Source organism: Sturnus vulgaris, chromosome 7 (genome assembly GCF_052056855.1).
Source record: "Sturnus vulgaris isolate bStuVul1 chromosome 7, bStuVul1.hap1, whole genome shotgun sequence".
NCBI classification, from domain to species: domain Eukaryota; kingdom Metazoa; phylum Chordata; class Aves; order Passeriformes; family Sturnidae; genus Sturnus; species Sturnus vulgaris.
Window position 1 is genome coordinate 20,462,507 of NC_142249.1, and position 22,403 is coordinate 20,484,909.

General features: G+C 37.0%; 1 protein-coding gene across 3 annotated transcripts in view; it reads left to right on the plus strand.

Annotated features, from left to right (window-relative positions):
- The window catches only part of SP3 (Sp3 transcription factor), a 33,315-nt gene extending 15,508 nt beyond the window's left edge, over positions 1 to 17,807 (plus strand). For all 3 annotated transcript variants that reach the window (XM_014880197.2, XM_088168007.1, XM_014880198.2), the window contains 3 exons: positions 7,939 to 8,131; positions 13,683 to 13,879; positions 16,041 to 17,807. In XM_014880197.2, coding sequence (XP_014735683.1) covers positions 7,939 to 8,131; positions 13,683 to 13,879; positions 16,041 to 16,357 — 707 coding nt within the window. In that variant the 3' untranslated portion in view covers positions 16,358 to 17,807. The remainder of the gene's footprint in view (positions 1 to 7,938; positions 8,132 to 13,682; positions 13,880 to 16,040) is intronic.
- The last annotated feature ends 4,596 nt before the right edge of the window (positions 17,808 to 22,403 follow it).

Here is a 22,403-nt window from a genome sequence, read left to right on the forward strand (position 1 = left end):
CTATACATAGACATACATTGAAGTGAATTTGTTCTGGAAAGTCTTGGCCGAGCTTGTTTTGTCTTAGGTTGTTTATTAGAGCTTGTATTCCTCATTGTGCTTAGTGTTGTGGTGACCAAGGGAAGAGTATTGCTTAGTCACAGCTGAAACTCTTCAGCGTTGCTTTTCTAGCAAAAAGCTGTATCAAATAGTATCTACATATTAAGTACTGGCAGAGAGATACCTTTCTCACCTGTCTTTGGCTTCGGTGTTCTGGTCTTGAGAGGAAATTAAACCTGAGAAAGCTCTTTAGTAGTGTACTTCTTTTGTTGGCAGTTTGTAATAAAATACTGCATTGTGTATAACAAAATGAGCTATTACATGCACAGTTCACTTTACTCTTCAATGACTTGCCTGGTCAAGAAAGGTGGAGTTTTTTATTAGTATGTTTATATAGATTTCTTCTTCAAACATTTCATATAACTTCCCGATATTTTTCAAAAATAAACACTAACTGAAATGTACCAACTTGGCCTTCATGTTTCTGATCCTGTAAGTTTTGTCAGCTTGGAAGAATTTTTAAGTTACTGGATTTTCCCCCGCCCCCACGCCATTATCCAGCTGAAAGCAAACATAGTGATATTATTCAAATTCTAATTGTAATAGTCTCAGCTAATGTATTAATATACTGAATCACTGTGGGACTGGTTATTTCCTGGAAAAAAAGATGGCAATTTTACCAGGTCTTATATAGCTTGCATAACTTGTTATAGGATGCTAGATACATTTTTTTTATGTACTTCTTTTGACCATTGCAGTAGCACCTGGAGACACTAGCAAATGACCTGAAAGTAGCATTCGCTTGAAAGTGGACTTTGCTGCTTATCAACTCAGACATACTCAGCTGGAAGATTCATTTATTTAAATAGAAAAAATCCCCTGCCCTAGAAACAGTTTTCCAGGTTGGTCTACAGCTGGAATCAAGTCAAAGGGATTCCTTTCAAGAGTTGACTGCCACTCCAAAACTGAGGTCTTCATTTCCACGTCTTTCTTCCCAGCTCCTCCTCTGCAGGAGTGGACACAGCTACTTAAGGAGTCACCTGCCTGCTGTCATTGACCTTAGAGTCAGGCCTGTGCTGACTTACACCAGTTGATAGTGAGTGGGAGTGGTTGGCTGTTTGTGGTGGCAACTTCTTTCCATTCCTGCTTGAATCTGATGTCTTTGTCATGCTGGAGTAATTTAGCTATTCTAAATTTGACCAAAAAATTGGCTGACAATTTTCAAGGTAAATAGTTGCCCAAGTGACAATATATCTTTCATCTGCTGGTATCTTGTGAGGCTTTGGTCTAATACCTGTTTCCTAAAACAGTCTAAATGCTGAAACAAACAAAACTAAAAAATGAAATATTCACAGTTTTACTTGCTGGGACTGTTGTTTCAATGTTTTAGTGCTTCCAATGAAGTAGAGCAGAATGCTACTTAAAATATAGCTTCCTTTCGGCATCTAGAACTTTTTAAAAAGTTTTGGCTTGCTTTCAGTGCTGCACAACTTAGTTTTTTCTCTCTAAGTTTCAGTTTTTAACCTTATTAATTTTTATTTCAATTATGCAGGTTTTTTTTCTAAGGCATTCTTTTTAACAAGACTTTGAGACGAGGCCATGGTATCATTATGAAACGGAATCTGATGTAAAAAATAAAAAAAGTCTTATTAAATGCATGAAGTAAACTGAAGCAATGATGCTAAGGATTTTCATCTGACAACATCTGTCTACGGCTATCCAATTTTCATTTAAGGCATTAAGTTTGCATGTTATAAAATCAAAACAGTTAAAAACAATTCTCCCCACTGTTTTTTTAATATGAAAATTAAATTGGAAACTGATGAATTTAAGTTAGTGCAGGAACTAGAGCTATTTATGTACCAATCTTGTGTAAATAATTTGCTGTCAGCATGCTTAAATTACATTCCTTATTTTAGCATCGTTTTCAAAGGAAATTAATAAATTATGGAAGAATTAGATGATCTGATCATGCTTGTATGTATTTCACATACTTGTAACAGCAATAGTTATATTATTATATTATTACAATAGTAAATTATCCCACTTAATGTTTGCAGAACTTCAGTTAGTCTGGTTAAGTTTTTAGTGCAATATCTTTTCTTGTGGAATTGAATGCCACTTTTTCTTCAAATTCTTGAAAATATGGAATTGTCACATCCTTCTTCTGCGTTAGTATTTCACGGGCTTTTCTGCTCTTTGTTCCAAAACAGTTCATTAATGAATTTTCTTACAGCTGCTGGTGGTGAGGTGATGTTTGTTGCACGTGTATTACTCCTGAGTAAATATATGTTGTGTATGCTGGGTGTCTGGGGATGCAATAAGGATTCTCAGAGTTAAGGAGGTTAGCTTGAGTTACCTTAGTCTCAGATATCCTCAGGATGTTCACAAAAGAATGTATTACCCAGTTTCAGGTACACATTCCTTTTGCATTTTTCATATATTCTTTTGCAAGATAGTCCTGACACAAAATGAAAACTCTCATGCACCTGTGGAGATGTATGACAAGTATCTGTGGAGTGAAAGAGGGAAGGGATTTTATTTCCAGTGCTGCTACAACTTAAGAAGAAGGCTAGAAACTTGTCTTCTGTCTTTTTGCAGTCTCAGCACTTGAGAGGTATTGTTTCAGGTTCTGTGCAGTTTTCTTGCCTTTTGTACCTCTTGGCAGGATCACATACTTTGGTTCTGATCTCTGAGATCAGAACCAAACTTGTCAGTGCATCTGGCTCACAGAATGTATCTGAAGTTTCTACCAAGGACAACAAGAGTCTTTTTATAATGCCAGGAATACTCACCAGGACCTAGTTGTGATTGTCCTCTTGAAGATCAGGCTGGGTTGTAGGTGAGTTGACTTTTACTGCTTGGGAAGACTCATATTTTTTCAAAAGGCAGTAATTTCAAGAGTAAAAGGAGATAAAAATACACATTTGTCAATGACTTCGTCATAATTTAACATAGAGAAATGATAGTTCTCAACCTGCATCTAAAATTTATGCCAGTATTTAATTCATGTATTCCAAATATGTTTTGTACTTCATTTAATCAAAGTGTTTTCCTGTATCCTAGTAAGACACTTACTGTGCAGAACTCTCAAGTATATTAACAACGATGTCATCATTGATTTAAATAAAAAAATTAGTTTTTAATCTAATTGTTCACATAATCACATTTTGAGTGCACTAATTCTGTCCCTACTTCTTTGAGTCTTTGTTTACTCTTTTTCAGTATTATCACAGTATTAGCTTTTTTCTAACCCACTGGAGCATTCACGTGGCCAAAGGCTCACAGCATTAAAACTGCAGAGAGCACTTCAGCCTTCTCTTAAAAAGTATCAAATGAAAATTATCCTAATATGTTGATTTATTAAGTGTTTGCTTCGGTAGCTGTTTTTACATTTTCTTGACTTATTGTCAGTGGGAAGCTTTTCATTGTCGTCTAGTAGTAGGACAATTATTTGGCTTTTACCTAAATACAGGAACAGAAACACTTACTGAACAGTTCTGTCTTCCTGAATTACTGCTGACAATTCTGTTGTTTGACCCCAGTAGCAGTCTGATATTCTATGTAGAAGTACTTAGCCCTGCTGGTCAGAGGCTGTGTCCTCTTGCTTTCCTTACATACTTCTGGAATTCGTGGCTTCTTCAGCGTTAAGCATCATCGACTCTACTTCCCCCAATTTAGTTAGACCCTCTTAGATTTTCAGCTGTGAGAAAAACAGCAAAAGTAAGTGCATTCTGCAGGAGACATTACTATCTATAAAAATCCAGAATCTTGAGTCTGCAGACAGCACATCTCAAGGGAGTACAGTTACTGTAGAGCAAGTAACTATTCCTTGGTGCCTAGTGTGTTGTGGTAGTACTGGCTGAAATACTTTCAGGATTTAAATACTTAAGTATTTGCTTTAGAATAATGTATAGGATCACTTGGAGATACGCTATGTGGCATTTCTTGCAAGGAAACAAATCAGAAACTTAAAATCTGATTTAGAGCTATTGAATCTACATGACAGTCTTTCTTCTGAGTTGAGGTTCACCAGTATTTCAAGATGATGCTTTGCAGTGTACCTTATGTAGCCTTGTAATTTATTCTGTAATAAAAATGTCTAAATTCACACTTAAGATTTGAGGGCAAATCAGAGTAAAAATCATTAGTTCTGTTAAGTTCCCTGTCTGAAAGACTTGAACAGCTGGTCAACTAGTAGAGAGAGTTTAATGTAGATAGTTAAGTTTAGATGGGAAAGAACAAGAACACTGTCTTAAGAAATTTAAATGTCTTTATTAAAAGCTTCCTCACATTTAGAGATTAAGGCAAGATGAGTCAAGATTCCAAGGGAATGTGGGTTGAACTGTAGAGAAAACAGATAACAGGAGAAGATGGAAAGGAAGTGGAAATTAACATTTCTTTTCTTGGGAAAGGTAGGAAGGGAAGCCTCTATTTGGAAAAATAAACAATTAGAAACAATTGAAATGTCAGTCATATTGTGATTCTGTGAGGAAATAGGTGGGAAGGTATGTGCAGTGCTGCTGCAAATCTGTTTTCAGTTCAGAGACCATATTTCTGCTTCTCTGATGAGGACCTTGTAAAGCTTGACTGAGTAAAAGGGCAGGGTGGCTTTCAGCATCTAGGAAAAGCAGCTAAATTAGAAGCTCAGTTTGTAGACTGTTATAATGTAATACTGAGTGTGCCTTTGTGACATTCTGCATATATTAAAAAAATCTGCATCCTCTTCCTTTCTCAATTTACCCTTGTTTCTGTGGCTCTTGGGCAAACTAATAACTTTTTCCATAGATGAAGAAATAACATGTTCCTAAGTCCTGGTTGAATCCAAGACATAATGTGAAGCTTAATAGATGCATTCATCAGATACCTGGAGAAGTAGGTAAATGACTTGGGTATATCTGTGGACAGCAGTATTTGTTCTCCACACTAGATTGTAGCTGACATACTCAAGAATAGTTTAAACTATTTCCATCTGCATTGTTTCATCCTGTGAATTTAGTTACTATATCTATGCAAATTGTTGTCTTCTTTAGTATTCTCAACCGTTAGGAACGTCTTGTCTGTTCTTTTTTTTTGTCCTGGTAAGTTTCCCAATTATGCATCTATCAATATAAAACTATTAAAAGTCTCTGTGCTGCTGCAGTAATGGTGTTGATTGGGAGAAACTGGGAATAGAGAGATACTAATGAAAAAGTGGAAGGAACTCATGACAGAAGTTTATAAAGTGGAACAGACATTGCCTAGAAGGTATCATGGATACTGGCATGCAGTAATAGACTTTTTGGACATGCTTCTACTCTTACGTGTATCTCTATTATTAGAGTGTGCCTTTGGGAGGTCAGTGTAATAGGAGAAATCATATGGAATGTTTGACTTCAGTAGTGGAGTTAGCTCTTGGGATCACAGATCCATTCCCTATTTTGTTCCATTCATCTTTGCATCTCTCTCTTGAAGTGTATGTATGCAGTCTTAACTGGATTCAGCTACTGACTTTGCAGGCACACTATATGTGACTATTTAATGTTAGTGATATAATACTGAAATTACCTTCTTAAAACTGTGTGTTATTTTATTAACAGTGTTTTAATTCTTACTTTAAATAAAACCAGAATTTAGGCAGTGTACATTTTGTGCTACATTTGATTGGTAAAAGAATTTTGAGTATAGTGTGTAGCACATAGTCCTAAAGAACTGGTTGGAGACTTGCATTGGCCTGTGCTGGCAGCCTTACTGCCTTGCTGTATTTAAATTGCTACTCTATGCCCTTTTGTGCAAGAGTGAATCAGGCTTTTGCTTTTTTCTAAAGTTGCTCTAAGTGAAAGTATTAGTATACTTAGTAGTTATTTGAAAGATAATTCTATAAACTTTGTTTTGTAGTGGTTTAATGTTTACTTATATAAATTAATTTTATATGTAGCATACAGATAATAAAGTTATTTTATATCTGACTCTCAAAAAATCACTTAATTTGATAGGTAAAATAGTTTGGTGGCTCAGCAGAAAACCAGAAGTCACCACAGGTTTTCTAGCTCTTCACATGAAAGATATTTATTATGGTGCTATCTGAAATTGTGAACTTGTGATGGTAACAGTAAAGCCCAGTGTGCAGGTGACTTTAGGCAAGCTTATCACGGTAGTACTACGTGTGTAAAAAGTCAGCAGATGTTGTGAGTATGCTTGCTCCTGGATTCCCACAGCTCAGAGCCTGTCATATGCATGCAAACTTAATTTCTAACACTGACTTTTGCAGCCAAACCAACTAAACATTCTACACTTAGCTGGTTTTGACCTGGAATTCTCTTCCCAATGCAGTGATTTCCTAGAGAATTACTTTAACTGTAGTTACATCAGTGATGTAGAGTACAGGACAGCCCTGCGTATGGTTTACACATAGGCATGCAAAAGAAAAGCAGACTGTGACATTGGGGGTTACCAGGCTGAGACTTTATTAGCATCAAGCAAACTTTTGTGTAGCAGTATCCTTTGTCTCTAAACAGATGAATGCTGGAGATGATTTCGAAGGTAGACCAGGTAACTATTACTCTTTACATATTTTGTCATTGGTTTCTTTCCTGATCTCTACTGGGACAGGATGCTCTTTATCATATGACCCAGCACAGTTTTTCTTATGTTTTATCAGGCAATCCGTGCAGCTTTGTTTTCATTACAAAGATATGATGGCTGATGCACCAACTCCCAGAAAGAATTTAGAGTGGCCACAATGCTCAGTTAAGGTTTCAATGTTTAAGGATAAAAGTCTACATGATAGTTGAGTTTGTTTTGCTGAAAAAGCAGTCTCTTGAATGTGTCTAGAAAGATGACAGATATTAGTTTGAAGCTTCAACAAAACAAACAAACAAATAAGTAAATAAACCTCCCTAAATTATGTTAGTTTGTGCTAGTGGTTAATCATTTTCACAGAAAAAAAATGCAAAGTAAACTGCTGAACCAAAGAAGGGTTCAGCTTTCTAAAAAGAAATGGAATCCAGACTTTAGGTCCATTGGGAATACAGAACAGCGTTTGAGGGGAAGATGTTCCTTTTAAAATGTAAATTTGTTAAGACAGTTGTTGTTATGACACTGTAATTAATTCTTGAATTAGACTGAATGAATGCTCTCTGGGGAGAGGGTACACATACTTGCAAATGTCCATCCTATAAGGAATAATTAGGAGGCCCTTTTGCATCCAAGAAACTGCTAAGACCTATTTTGATTACTGGTACATCAAAACATTGAAGTGGCTCATGTGTTGCTTATCTCTTTCTAATGCTGCGTAACATTCTTCCTAAATGTTTTCTTTTCTGTGTATTGTGCAGAAGACATAAATTTCAAACGGGAAATGGAACAAAACCATCAATTTATTTATTTGTTTTCCTTAGGCATCTCAGTCTTTCTCAGGTGAAAACTTTTTATTTGATTGATTTCTCACATTACTTTATATATGTCTGTGCATACTAAAAACTTCTGAAGACCATTGAGGAAGGCTGTTGCTACTACATGTGACACTAATTCAGAAATGCCGTGGAAAATGGCTACTCAGGATCATTTGAAACATATGTTTATATTTTTTTCAACCTCTGTCCAACCTCTTGTTCCTCAGTTTTTCCCAAATTTCAAGCAAGCAATATTCTCCTGGTGACAGCATTCCTCACTAAGAACCGTTCAAACTTAAACTATAATACTTTGTTACAGCTTATCTTCAACTTTGAAATGTATAGTAAGATAAACTTTTTAAATACAGGTTACAAGGGCACAGAAGCAATGTCAGAATGCACTTAAGGATGTTGACTTTTGACTGACATAGTGCTCTCAAGAATAAGAAAATTTGATCCTTGTGGTTTCCTTTCTGTCTGTTTAATGGGCTACTTATGTATGATCTGTGTTTGTTCTTTTTCTCAGATATTAGAATTAAAGAAGAGGATCCTGATCCAGAAGAGTGGCAGCTCAGTGGTGATTCTACACTGAATGCTAATGATCTAACACATTTGAGAGTACAGGTTGTAGATGAGGAAGGGGACCAACCACATCAGGAGGGAAAAAGACTGCGACGAGTAGCATGTACATGTCCCAACTGCAAAGAAGGTGGTGGAAGGTATGTAAAGTTCAGTATCATATCCCACATATAATGATGAAAAATGAATAATGGACAAGAAAAAAAAGAGCTTTTGTTAACAGCAGTTGTCTGCAGTGAGAGGAAACTAGAGGCTTATGCACAGGAGTTTATACAGTAAAGGACTACCACTTTCATTTTGCAGTTTGCAGATGAAAAAGCAGATTATTCCATCCTTTCTGAGTTAGTCCTTTGAGATTAGCTGAAAAAATGCGGGGTTGGATGTCACTTAGTAGAAATGAGGGAGATAGAACATTGCCCTAAAAATATGAAAATGAAATATTTTGGAATATGAACATCTGTGATTGGCTTCCGATCATATGTCAAGAACTTGATTAAATCCTGTGTTCCTGCATTTCCTCAGTGATTGAGCATTTTTTTTTCCACAGTTTAATTGCTTTAGAGTTTTCCTAGTTTTCTTTTTCACTGGTTTCCTAGGAAAAACAAGGTTTGTATAATCTAACGAGGTTTGTATAATAATTCTAAATAACAAATTTTGAACTGTTTTCAGTAAAAGTTAGTGAGATTTCACTAACAAAGAGCTACTAGGTTCCAATTCATTAAACTTCGGTGTTGCATAGGTTCCAGTCTCATTAAAATATTAGTACGTTTTTATTCTGAAAATTTTATTCTATTTCAAACAATTTTAAATGTCTTGATTACAGGTATGAAAGGGGAAGGGTAATAAGCTGCCTTTTACAAGTGAAAATACGTAGTTGTGTTTTTGCTTGAGAGAATTGTGCAGGGGCTTCTTTCCAATACACTAAAATTTGTCCATTTTGTTAATAGTTTCTTCACTGAGATGGAAATCTTTCTTTATTTGGGAACTATAGTGTAAATCAGTAAAATATCTTTAAGGAATCTGTCAGTGTCCAGTGGCACTAAGAGTTCTAGCAGCACTAGCTGAGTTATGTCTCTTGTCAGTTCTTACTGCATATTCTAGATACGTGCCTTGCAAGCAGAGGGAGGTAATATCTCAGACAGCCATGCCAAGTGTGTTAAGCACGTTTAAGAGAAAAAGACTCTGATACATTTACATCACCAGCAAAGCTAGTGATAATGTCTGCAGGTTATGCAGCATCTTCAGCCATCAAATTCCTCTTGTTAAATTTCTATGTGTAGTTCACTGCAACATGGCACAGACATTTCTAAGTTCCTGGTGAACTCTGGCTCTGCTATGAAAATCTGCCCAAAGTATACCCTGGGTTGAGATTTGTTTCATTTCAGAAGAAAACTCTGAAAATGTGATTTGCACTGCCTATATTCTTAGGAAACAGAGATTCCAGGTGTTTGATCTTCCTCATGCTCTATTCCAAACTACAGTGGCTTTAATTTAGAAATCTGTACTGTAAAATCCTCTTCCTTCTCAGTGGAGTTGCTATAAAATGAAATTTTCAAGTTTCAGCCCGAGAGAGAATCTTTTTGAGAGATGGTTTGGGAAGTCTGGAGAAGGGTGTAGTCTGGCTGGAAACTCAGATATGCAATTTTTGGGAAAGAGTTGAGATAAGAGCTATGACAGAGTTTAGATAGATGAGTGAAATCCACTGTAAAGGAAGGCCTGGACACATCAAACATACAAAGTAACTAGGAAAAGTAGGACAAGAAGTCAGGATGTGAGAAGAATTGGAACTGGAAGAGAAACAGGATAATGAAGGACACAATGGTGGGGAAACAGAAAAGAGTGAAAGTGCTTACAGTTGCTAGAGCAACTTTCCCACTAGAATGTAGAATTTCTTGAGAGTTTAGGAGAAAGGAATAAGCCGACTTTAAAGAATATCTGAGTGTGATAATGTTCCAAAGCTGCTAGAATTACCAGTTTATCCCTAGTACTGGAATTCTGAGTTTTGATTTGTTTTTCAACTCTGCTGATGATTTGCAGAATTTCAGATAGAAAGACATTTGCTTTGGTAAATTCTTTCAGATAGCATTCATAATTCTTAAAATGCCGCCAAAGCTACAACATTTACAATTGGGCTAATGCTTAGTTAAGATATCCTGGGCAACTTTGACTTAATTCCTTGTGTATATACATTTATCACTTGGTTTCTAATTACTTTTACTGCATACTATTTTCTTCGTATGGCATCAGTGCCATTCAGTGGGTGGGATGGCTGATACACAGGAAGTGAATCAGGGCTGTGTAATGATTATCACCTACTTCACTTATTGCAGAAATTGGGAGGTGTTTAGGGAATGAGGCACAGGACTGCAGCAACAGGGCTCTGAAATTTTGGAGGTGTAGATATGTATACCTCACCTTTTCCACTGCAGAAATACTGAGTTCATTCCTGTGAAGAAGTTGATTGAGCAGACTGTGAACATATACAGTACTCTGAGAAAATATGCTTCTACTGCATTAACCTTGACACCTCAAGCTGGTGGGTGTTTGACAGTTTTGGCCTTAATCTCTTTGTACCTCATAGCAGGATGTGCAAAGTGATTGTGCTAGTTCAGGTTCACCATACCAAAACGTTAAGATGATAAAGCCATTAATATTTGTGAAATGCTTAGAGACTGAGAGTGAGTGTTGTCAGTACCCATGAAGAGACAAAAAAACCCTGGAGAAATGAATAAATTCTGTATAATAATTTAATATAGTGCAGAAATAATATATAACTAGTAAAACAAGAAAAGGACTTTAAATCCGTATGAAAAATCTAGTGTTTCACTCAGTTAATACTATTGCTTCTATGCTCTGAATGGAGAAGGAAAAGGAAAATGGCTTCACATATGCAGACTTCATCATAATTGAATGTATTGTATAGTGTTGGTTTTGGTATTTCTTTCATTTTCTGGATTCGTAGGCGAGTTGAGAAGTTCTTTCTGGTTTTTCTCGTTGGCTTTTGGAATTGAGCTACATTGCAATCTTCAGATTTGTACCAGTTTTGTGAAGTGAGAAGCCACTATTATCTTTGCCTTGGTGGGAGGGAAAGTAGGAAAGGAAGAAGATGATGTTTAGATTTGTAAATTTACACCTTTTAGCCCCAAGCTTATATAATAAATGGCAAATAAGCAAGTGGACAGAGAAACACATGCCTCAAAGGATGACTGTTGTTTCCAAACAGAATGTATTAGGCTTCTAGTTAAGGTGTCTGAAGTTAAGTAAAAAGTTTAGTCTCCTCTCAGTTGGATCTAGAGATTTCACCCTCCTAACAATTGCATCTGGAATTAAATTGAGATATAACTACTACTGTCTGATACATAGAGGAGCTGTGCTTCTGAGTACCACTGCAAGTATGTAACTCTAAAACCCAGATTCTTAAAATAATGTGTGTGTTTAACTCTTGAAATACTTAATGTTATTGCTGGAAATACTGCTGAATATAAAGTCCAGTTTCTCAGTGGATGGAGGTGTTTGCTGCTGAAACTGTGGCAGTCTGCCTAGTTACTGAGAAACATCATTTCCAATCTCTGTAAAGCTAAAATGTACTATGGAAATACTTTAATGTTAATTGTTTTTAAGACTCCACTCAAGAAGTAGGCTGGAGTAATATACATCTATTCAGTGATGATGGCTATTGGCCAGTGCAGCAAGAAAGGCCTCTTAGCATGATGTGTTAGGGCATAGTGCCAGACTGTCACAGCTGCAAAGTGTCCAAATAGAATCTGGCTTGTATCCTGTCAATGTAGAACACACATGAAGCAAACATACAGATGCTCATGTGAAGGTGTATAGAATAAATACACTTAGTTGCTAATTCACATCAGTCTTGTGGGTTTCATTCTATGCATCCTTAACTTCCCCCTCACTTGAAACTTTGGGGTGTGCTAAGGAATTCTGTTACCAGTTAGGTGAGGTGCTTAGAATCGTGCTCTATACCACCTATGCACAGTAATGACCGTGAGTTGAACCTTGGTTTCCTTCAGTCTAGACTAAAGGTGCAATGAAGCAATTTTAAATGATTGACTTAGGAATATTAACATTATTCTGAGGGAATTTTGATGTGATTTCATCCAATTTGTGTACTATATCATGCCATTTGTACTAATTACTGTGGAAGGGAAGACACTAGAGCTTATTTGGAGGAGATGTTAGGATGAAGTCCTCACATGATTATCCTGCTGCAACAGGATCAAAAGTCTTCTGGACACTGCTTCTGCTGCCACTGAATTTGTTCTGAAATCAAAACTTGTGTTTGTCATGACAAATAAGTAGTAGGTACAAGTGATGTTTTTATTTTCTGACAAATGAAGCGCTATGAAGGTTGCTCTGTATTGAGAATTTGTAGAAACAGTTTCTAGGACTTAATGGGATTTTATCACCTTACTTTTCTGGACTGTCTGTAATGTTTTAGGCACATATGTGATTAGGCTGGAATCTCCTTTAGACACTGTGAGGTTTTAGAGTGAGTTCATTTCTGTGCATGTTCAGAAATGCTTCTGGCAATTGCTAGCTCCTTGAAGACTGAACATTTCAGCCTGAACCTTCATTAGATGTAAACTAGAAGCTAAAGCACCCAATTTAAAGAATAAATTGCCCTGAGGAGGCAGCTGAATATTGTATAAGTCATGGAGGATGGTGCCCCCAAGACTGTGATTTCAGAATCCGCTGAAGGTGTTCTAAGTTAATGTTGCTGATGCCTGACTGCATTTTCCAATCTCCTCCCTTGTACCAGCATTTACCATTCATTTAGCTGTGTTGTCAGCCAGACCTGTTCCTTCAAGTGCTCCTTTCAGCAGCAGCAAACACTTAAATTGGCTAAAATCAATCATGATGCCCTGCACTGGCCAGACTGATCTCTTTGTCTGGGTCTTATCTCTCTCTTGTGATTTGATTTAAAAAAAACCCTAAAAATTAGGCTGTTGCATCAGGTGCTTCACTTGATCACCTGCCATTTCAGTGAGACAGCATCTTAAAATAAGTACCAAGCTTAGTCTGGATTATACAATCTGTGAATTCTGTGTTCATTATGATGGATTTCTTTTTTTTAACTGAAAACCCAAGGAATTAATGTAAATGTCAGTAAGATCAGCTTCCACCTCTTTTAGTGAAGGCATTCGGGTTAGTATGCTTGTCTTCAAACCCCAAACTGATTCTCAGATTTCTCCAAGATGCCAAATGTCCCATCTGTTCTGTACCCAGTTTCCAAAATCTCCAGTGTCCGTTTTGGCAGTTGCAGTAATTTGTTTTTCTTTGCCAAAACTATCTTTGTTATGGTAAAAACCTGAAACTTGGAGAAATGTAAAATATGGACTCTTCAGCATCAAAGTGGTACAAACTGCTATAATAACTGTATTTCCAACTTCATACACATGTATGTTTCTTAATGATTATGCTTCTATCACATAAATTTCACACACAGCTGAACTTAATGTTTTCTGTGGAGCTGGGAAAGCATTATAGAATTTATTTCCAGCTTCTTATGGAATGTACTGGAATCCACTTGTATTTGAAACAAAAACCTGAAGTTGTTTGGATTGGTTTGCAGCTCCATTGTGGTATGTGTAGCCCCATGTATGTATATGACCAGTATTTAGGAGGAATGTATTAGAATTAATAATTTTTCTCTCTCTTTTTTGTTTTTCTAAACAGAGGTTCCAACTTGGGAAAAAAGAAGCAACACATTTGTCACATACCAGGATGTGGCAAAGTATATGGGAAAACTTCACATTTGAGAGCTCATCTCCGCTGGCACTCTGGAGAGCGTCCGTTCGTTTGTAACTGGATGTTCTGCGGCAAAAGGTTCACTCGCAGCGATGAGCTCCAGCGACACCGAAGAACGCACACAGGTTTCCAGTCTTTGATTCTGGTGTATTTAACTTAAGGAGTGCTATGGACTGAGCTTGGATAAATGACTTCTAAGAGGAGAACAGATCTTTGAATTGGATTGATTTTAATGCAGTGTGATTTTTCGAAAATCAGCTAAGTCTTGTTGATTCTTACACATTTTGGAATCTTTGGTAGGTCTGAGGAGATAAAACAGCCACCTCTTGATTCAGAAGTGACATTTAAGCTAATGTTTAATGTAGCTTAATCAGAATACTTTGATTCAGGCTCAGCAATGCATTTCATTTGTTTAAACCAGATTATAACTCTTTTTCTATCTTATGACTTCAATAAGAAAAGAAGAGGACTAGGTGGCCTGGGGATTAGATATCATTCCTGCAATCAAAGAAGAGCATGTGATGGTGCATCATTCTACATCTTTCAGTTTCATGGTTAGACCACCAACTAGGAGCTTCAGGTTCACATTTTTCCTTCTATCTAGTACAAACAAAATAAATTAATGTAGATACTCCACCTTATCAAGGAGCAGTTAGTTTAAAATCTGTCTGCTTTTTCTGTTTTCTTACAAACTAAATCCATATATGCATTCAACAGGATGTTTACCTTTTAAAATCCTAGTATTTTTAAAATCCTAGTAAAGAATTTTTCTGCTTATCAGCATTTACATTGCTTAGAAAAATGCCTTTGGATGTTTGTAAAAAATATTCCACGTTGCTCTTAATGGTGTACTTTTGTGTAGAGATTTTGGATGCTAAATCCAAGCTGGGATGTTACAGTTTGGATGGACAGGCTGATGGTTTTTAAAAAAAGCAAGTTGAATGATCCAGTTCAGAGTGGTGTGGTTAATAGCTCCTAGTGTAACTGCCTACCAGTAAAAAGTAGAGAACTGCAGGGATCTTTCCTTTGACCTCTTTTAAAATCTTTATCATTGACCTGGAAGAGTCAGAGTTCTTCTGTTAACCTTCTTAGATTTGTGGATAACCCCAAACTGGGGTGACCAGTCAATGCACTTGTTGGCAAGGCTGCTATTCAGAGGGATGGAGGAATCCTAGGACATTCAGCAAGAACAGTCACAAATACTGCACCTGGGATGGAATTAACACTTAGGGTAATACAGGCAAAGCATGGAGAGGTTGGAAAGAGCTCTACTGAAAAGTATCTGGGAGTCTTGATAGACAAGTGGAACATAATCAAGGGCCAGCAGCAACGATGCCCAGAGCTGTACCAATAGAAGCAAAGACCCTGGTCACAGGGATTATTCCCCTCTTCTGGTTAGACTGCATCTAGAATATGGCATCTAGTTTTTGGCACCCAATATAAGAAAGACTTTGAGGACAGAACTGAGTTCACTAATAAGTGGCCAAGATGATCAGGAAGCTGGAACATTTGCCTTACAAGGAAAGGCTGTAGGATTCAGATGCACAAAGAGAACAGTAATGGAAGGGGGGAGCTTAGTAGTAATTCTCTAGTTACCTGCAAAGGCTACCCTTAAGAAGGCAGTTACTTTCCCTGATGGTGTAGTGGTTGAAGGATAATAGACAGCAGATGTATGTTGAAATAAGAAGGGTTCAGAACAGCTATTAATAAAAACTTTTGAACTGCAGGAATAGCCAGGCATTGGAAGAGGATGCCCATAGAGTTCCTGCAGTCTCCACCCTTAAAGGTTTTCAAGAAAACTGGACAAATTCCTCAGCAACCAGATCTAATCTCATAGGTGACTGCTTAGAAAAAGATCAGAACACAGACATTAAGAGGTCCTTTCAAGCCTGAATTACCCTATGATCTTGTGTGTCAGTATCAAGTGTGATTCTGCTCTAGGTCATACAGTCTTCCCTGTCCATCATTTGGTAGGTGTTGTTCTCCTCCTAGAAGTTATTTATTGGTAATAATTGCAGTGCAATTTAGCAGCCTGAGGATATGATATGGCTATATTCTCTAGCATGCCTGAAAGATCTCCCCAAACTTGGTGACACACAGAAAATTAAATCAGTTCTTATATAAAGAATTTGTATGGGTGTCAAGAAATGTAACACACAAGTTTATTGTGTTGGATCGCTTTCTTCCTCAGTATAATTCTTGTTAGAATTCTGACTCTAAAAAGCATTAAGTTTAATTTTAATTTTTAATGTTCTTGAATGTTTTTTTTTTTTTCTTCTTTGACAGGTGAGAAGAAATTTGTCTGTCCAGAATGTTCAAAACGCTTTATGAGAAGTGACCATCTTGCCAAACACATTAAAACACATCAGAATAAAAAAGGTATTCACTCTAGCAGTACAGTGCTGGCATCAGTAGAAGCAACATCTGATGATACTTTGATTACTGCAGGAGGAACAACACTTATCCTTGCAAATATTCAACAAGGTTCTGTTTCAGGAATAGGAACTGTTAACACATCTGGCACCAGCAATCAGGATATTCTTACCAACACTGAAATACCTTTACAGCTTGTCACAGTTTCGGGAAACGAGACAATGGAGTAAATATTACACAAGATACCTATTAATTGTGGTTATTTTTATACAGTAGTGAGAAGAATATTGTTCCTAAGTTCTTAGATATCTTTTTATTGATGTGCAAAAATTTTTGGATTGACAGTAACTTGGTTATACATGACACTGAAATGCCTTACTTTGTATGATATTCCATAGTATATTAAAATGGTAAAATTGCATGGGTTTTGTAGGTACTTTTGGAATCTAGAAGAGAAGAAATTTTACCAAGTTATATTAAAAAAAAAAAAAAAAGAATTTAACGATGGAAATGGTAGTCTAACCAAATGCATCAATCCTGTGTGGTTTAGTGTAAAAAAAATGAGAACATGTTGGTATTTATCTATTGTAAGATAAAAGAAGTTGATGGGTGAAAAGAAATCACATTATGATAAAAGAAATTTTGTAATTTTCTTGATGACTGGAATTTTTATTATGCATAACTGACAAATCAAGTTTCCAAGCAAATGTTACATAGTGTAGGCTTTACTTAGCTCATCAACTTGTCATTTTGAAGCTAATTATTTTAATTAGGTTAACTATGTACAATATTTTAAGCATTACTCTTGTAAGATTTTGCAAACTACATTTTAACATGGAACTCTAGGGATAGTCACCTTTTAAATCCTATTGAAAAGCCATGTTTAAGATTTAATTTGCCAAAATGATGTCTTGTTAATATTCTTTCAATAACCAAGGTGGGCAATATAACCAATGTTTAAAAAGCTTAAAATGTTAAGAAAAATAAATATGTATAGGTTGAAGCATTTGGGTGGTAAGGCAGATGTTATAGTGAAGTATATCCCTTCTTTTGAACATTGGAGGACCAAAAATAAGGTGTATTGTGTCTCAGCAGTGATTTTTATCAAATCTTTTTCCAAAAAAACATCTGTATGCCAGGGCCTTAAAAGCCATCATGTAAATTACCAGTAAAATATAACATATGCAAATACAAAAGAAAAATCACTTCCATATTGACAGTACTCCCAAACATATGGATATAGTCATAGTGAACTAGGGGGGTTATGAGGTTTTTATTTGTTTGTTGTTTAGTTTTTGGTTAGTCAATCTGCATTTAAATATCAGCCATCTTTCCTTTTTTGCTTCTTCCCTTAAAAATTGTATGTATCCAGTACATTTAACTGATAAACATATATGTTTTTTATTATGCTGAATTTTCTTTTTATTTTTTAATTACTGTTTATATTTTCAATTATAGAAAATGTACAAAATGAAGTTATATAGCCAGTCTGTAAGTGCTATACCATTTTCAAAAAATGTACAACAATAATTACTGCAGTTCACCTATTTACAGACATTTGGAAATCTGTTCATTTGTTATTCTTAAAACCACCTCAAATTTAAAGGCTACCTTATTGTACGTTTAAAGTGTATTATAACAGTGTGGTAGTTAATAAAACACTATTTTTTTTTCTTTTGACTTGAGTTTACTGTGCTTCTTGTTAACTAACAAGGTGTAAATTCATAATATGTCTTAATAGCCTGAGATGTTTTATTATTTTGCAGTAGGTGGTGGGAAGCAGAAACAGTGTTTTCTTTCCTTGTGGACACAGAGATGGTAATTTTCCACCTCCTTGCTCACAAACCCCCATCTGTATGTGCATGGACACAAATGTGCTATGTTGGTGTGGTGGTGATGTTTTGCTCTCATGCTGAACAGGGCATGAAGAATATATAGGCCCCATCCTATAGGTTGTGTATAAACCCTCTGACACATGCACAATACAGGGAGTATTAATAACGAGCTGTGACTAAATGAGAACCATGAGATTAAAGAGAGTAATGGTTGTATGTAATGCTCTAATGAAAGTGAAAAGCTTTTGTTTGTGAAGTCTAAAGTTTTGGAGTATCAAATGACAGAGGACAGACCAGGATAATTTAGGATGAACCAGGCAAAGTTCAGCCTAGAAAAATGGGAACTGGAAGTCATGTAGGAAAGATTTTCTGAATTTACAGTTAGGTGGAAAAAAAAAATTATGCAAATCTTTTAGAGATTCAGAGCAACAGGTACAGAGAAAAGGGAGTTAATTCACCATCAGTTTAATCGTCTGTTTAATAAAATGAAAGGATGAAATTGGGATGAGAGCAGCAGCTTGAGGGAAGACAGTTCTGCTTAGACTAAACAGTGTTCCATGGATGTTGTCAATATATTAGCATACTCTGAATCTGCTTCCTTTAGGCAGGTGAATGGGCTTGGTTTTCAAAAGCTGTTTTAGTATACAGAGCATATTAGTATATTTCTAATACTTAGGTTCTGTTTCTCATCTCTTAGCCATCAGTAGCTGTATCAGTGCATTATTTTAAGTGGGTAGGAATAGGGCTATTTATTTATTCAAACTGCTTTTCACAAGTTTTATGGAATGACACTTTCACTGATGTTCTTTTGTGGATGAAAGTGTTTTGGTGTCAAGGGTTTTGATGTCTCATTGCTGAAGATGAGATTGCTTTATTTCTCAGAGCTTTTATGCTCACTACATCAAGTGGTTACTTTAATTAGTGTTTAGGTGGCACATTTGATAAGAAGATTTGTTGTTAAGCTTCAGAAGGTGGATGTTTTGAAAGAAAGTAACTCTGGAAGTCTCATGGAAAGTCTGCAGCCTAAGGGCTGTCTGCTTAATGGCTCACAGCCATAGTGTTTGTGTTGTGGGACAGTAATTTCTGAAAGTTCCCTGCTCACCTCCAGGGTGAAGATTCACAGGCCAAAGATCTTCAGTGTATCTAGGATCGTTGCTACCTCATGGCCTCTTTTCTGGTCCTCCAGGCATTCATGATACCAAGACAAAAGTGTGTATTGTGTAGAATGCTTTCCAGTTCTTCATAGGTTCCTGACAATGGTTATTTGATGTGCTTCTTGCTTCTTACTGGTACAGTCTGTACATTTTACATACGTATTTTCATGTCAGGCTTCTGGCTTGTATGGTTTCTTGGTAGCCTTTAGATCCTTGGTTGGTTTTTATCTCTTACAGTCTTGTGTAATCACTAATTAAGAAGACCTTAAAACTGGGTCTGCAAGAGAGCATGCATTTGAGAGCATCCTGTGTTACCAATTTGTGGTTCAGCTTTCAGTAAGTACAAGGCTTGCACATACACTTGCTATAATATCAGAATTCTGTTAGTTCATGAGTGATTTGGGTTCGTTCCTAATGATTTGATCCTTGCAGGTTGCAAACTGACACTGATTCTTGCAGAGAACAGAGCTTTTAATCATTGTTACTTTCCAGGTCAAGGAGTAATATGACTAAGGACAATATCATCATCACTGAAAGACTTGTGAGGAGTCAGATTTCTGGTGTGATGATGCAGATTTTCCTCTAGCAAGGGACTCTGTAGAGCACTTTTTTGGGCTTTTCTTAAAAAGAAATAATCAGGCCTTGGTTTTAGGCATTTTGAGCAGCTGGAATCAGTATTGCCAATGGCTTCAGGAGAGCTCTGATAGATTCTTTCACAAGTTGTTCTGGGTGTTGGGGAATGAAGGAATGGAGCTAATAGACACCTATCAAGAGTGGTTCTTGGCTTCTTTAAGTGAAGAACTAATGAGCAGCTGGCTTTCCTCCAGATTTTTACTACTACCATTAACACCAGGTATGTAGAGCATGTACTGTAAAAAAGGGCAGAAGGTGACGTGGCTGACTTAACTAGACAGGAATAGTAGCCGATTTCCAACAGTGGGCTACTAGTGGTTGGCATCAGGTTGTTCTGTGCTCTAGTTTCTAAAGGATTGTATCAAAAGGAAGCATTTTTTACAAGTCATTTTACATACAATTCCTTCTTTCATCTTGGAGCTAAGGAAAAAAAAAGCCTTTTCTGACTCAAAACAGAGCCTCTGTAATTCCAGAGCTCACTTTGGCATCTTGACACTGTAGAAGCCTCTGTTTGGACAAATTGGTACCCTCAGACCTTATTACTGCTGAGTTGGCAGAAGAATGCTATGAAAATTACCTGTAAGAAATAACTTTCCTTCCCCAGCTATGAATTCTCTTCTGTCAGAAGACTCAGTTACACAGATTTTGAGCTCAGTGTGAGATGTACGCCACTAGGAAAAGGTTCCAAAGCAAGATTTAGAACTATTTGTTGCTTGAGCACCACTTTTCTTACGGACTCCAAAAGTTCAAATCTTGACCGTGCTCCTGGCATGCCTGCAGATAACAAAATTTACTTCTGTATATATCTTGTAACATAGCTGCATTTTCCACAAAACTCGTTGAAGAACAGTATCTTTACAAGGCTTATAGGCTGACAGATCACCATAGCAAATAATTTTCAACAAGAATTAGTTGATAAGTGGTATCACATTATCCAACACACCTTTCTCTGTAGAGCTCTTTCAGGTAAGAATCTTGGTGGCCCCTGACAAGAAAAGAACCATGAGAGAGATGGGTTGAGTTGGGTACCGGGCATGGACAAAATATCACCAAAATTTTACATGGTGAGAAGGAGTCCCTGACTTTCACATATGCTGGGTAACCCACATACCCACATTCTTAAGGTCTTCCTCCTGCTTCTATGGAACCTACCCCTCTAAGTAAGGTATTCACAGAATTTTATTTATTATTTATGCACAAACACCACAAATGGCTACTTGATCACAGTTACTTCCTAACTGGATCTTTTTCTTCCATCAGGACATGTTTTGATTTGACAAACACTGGAGAATCTAACAGTCTACTCCATTATGTTGCTATCTGAAGAAAAGACATCAGGTTTACAGGGAAAATCAGTGGGATTCTGTGCCTGTGATAACCCTGTGGTGGAGACTCATGATGATGTTAGATGAGACTGTTGTACATTTACTCTGTAAATGGATTTTTGATGTCTGTCCTCTGTCTAGGCCACTGCATAAATCAGTATCAGTACATTGAGAAAGTAGTAGAGTACAAAAAGATCTTATTGCTTCTGCCATTGTGGTTTTGGAGACTTTTCTTTCGTTCTGTCAGCCATTCTTCACTCTAGAAGAAGGTACTAGATTCTGATTCTGATTCTGGTAGTATAAATGGTACTGCTGGAAGGTTTAGTGGTGAACATGATGACTCCTGAAAGGGTAGTAGCCATGTCTTATATTGTTAGCTTGGCTGCAACCTGCAATGGGACCTTCTGTTCTTCTGAGCTCTTGCTAATTCTGATCATACTCTGCCTGTTTCAGAGGTGTTGAGCACAAGATAATCTGGCACACCTGTATCCCTTAGTATGTAAACATGGGCTCCCTGTTGGCACCTCAGCTATAGCCTTGCATAAAGAAACGTGTAATATTCAAGTGTGGTTGAAACAGACAGACAGAGGGCTGTATGGCAGCACTTTGCCATACTTTTCAAGAGCAGTGGGGGGGAGGTGATAAGAACACCTGGAAGAGGTACGTGACCTGGTGAAAAGCAGCTTGTACCAGACATCGAACAAGCAGGTAAGAGAGGAGTGCACTTGTGGGCTGGTAGGAAGACTTGTGAACATGAGGACAAAGTGAGGATGGTGGGAAAGAGGTAGGAACAGATGGGTTGGACTTAGAGTAGGGTTGCAGAACACTGTGGAGACACACAATAGTAGGAGTTAATAAAGTTTATGGATGCTAATCCCTGGTGTTCCAGTGAAACCTTCTGGAGTATTGGTTCCAGACAAGTGTGACTGCAGCCATTTGGTGTGGGGGGGGCTGTTGATGAGTCAGACAAGATGCAATAAAGCAAGGAAAGGGGACTCAAAAAATAAGTTGAGAGCTGCATAAGGCTTTTTGGCATTCATGATGCTTTCATAGCAGTCCTTGCTGCCTTTTGGTTCTTTAGTTACCTGTGCACCTCTCTATCTTGTGATTTTCCTGCTAGGTTGTATTTACCATAATCCCAGCAGAAGCCTACATGCTAGGCTGAGATTTGCCATAATATGCACTATTGCTTGAGGACTAATGAAACTTGTATCTGGAAATGTACACTACTATAAGCGATTTATGATGGAGAAAAACAGATATACATTGAAGCTTGAACTGTGCTGCTTGAGCCATGTTTTGGCTGAATCCTTTTGTTTGAAGTACAAG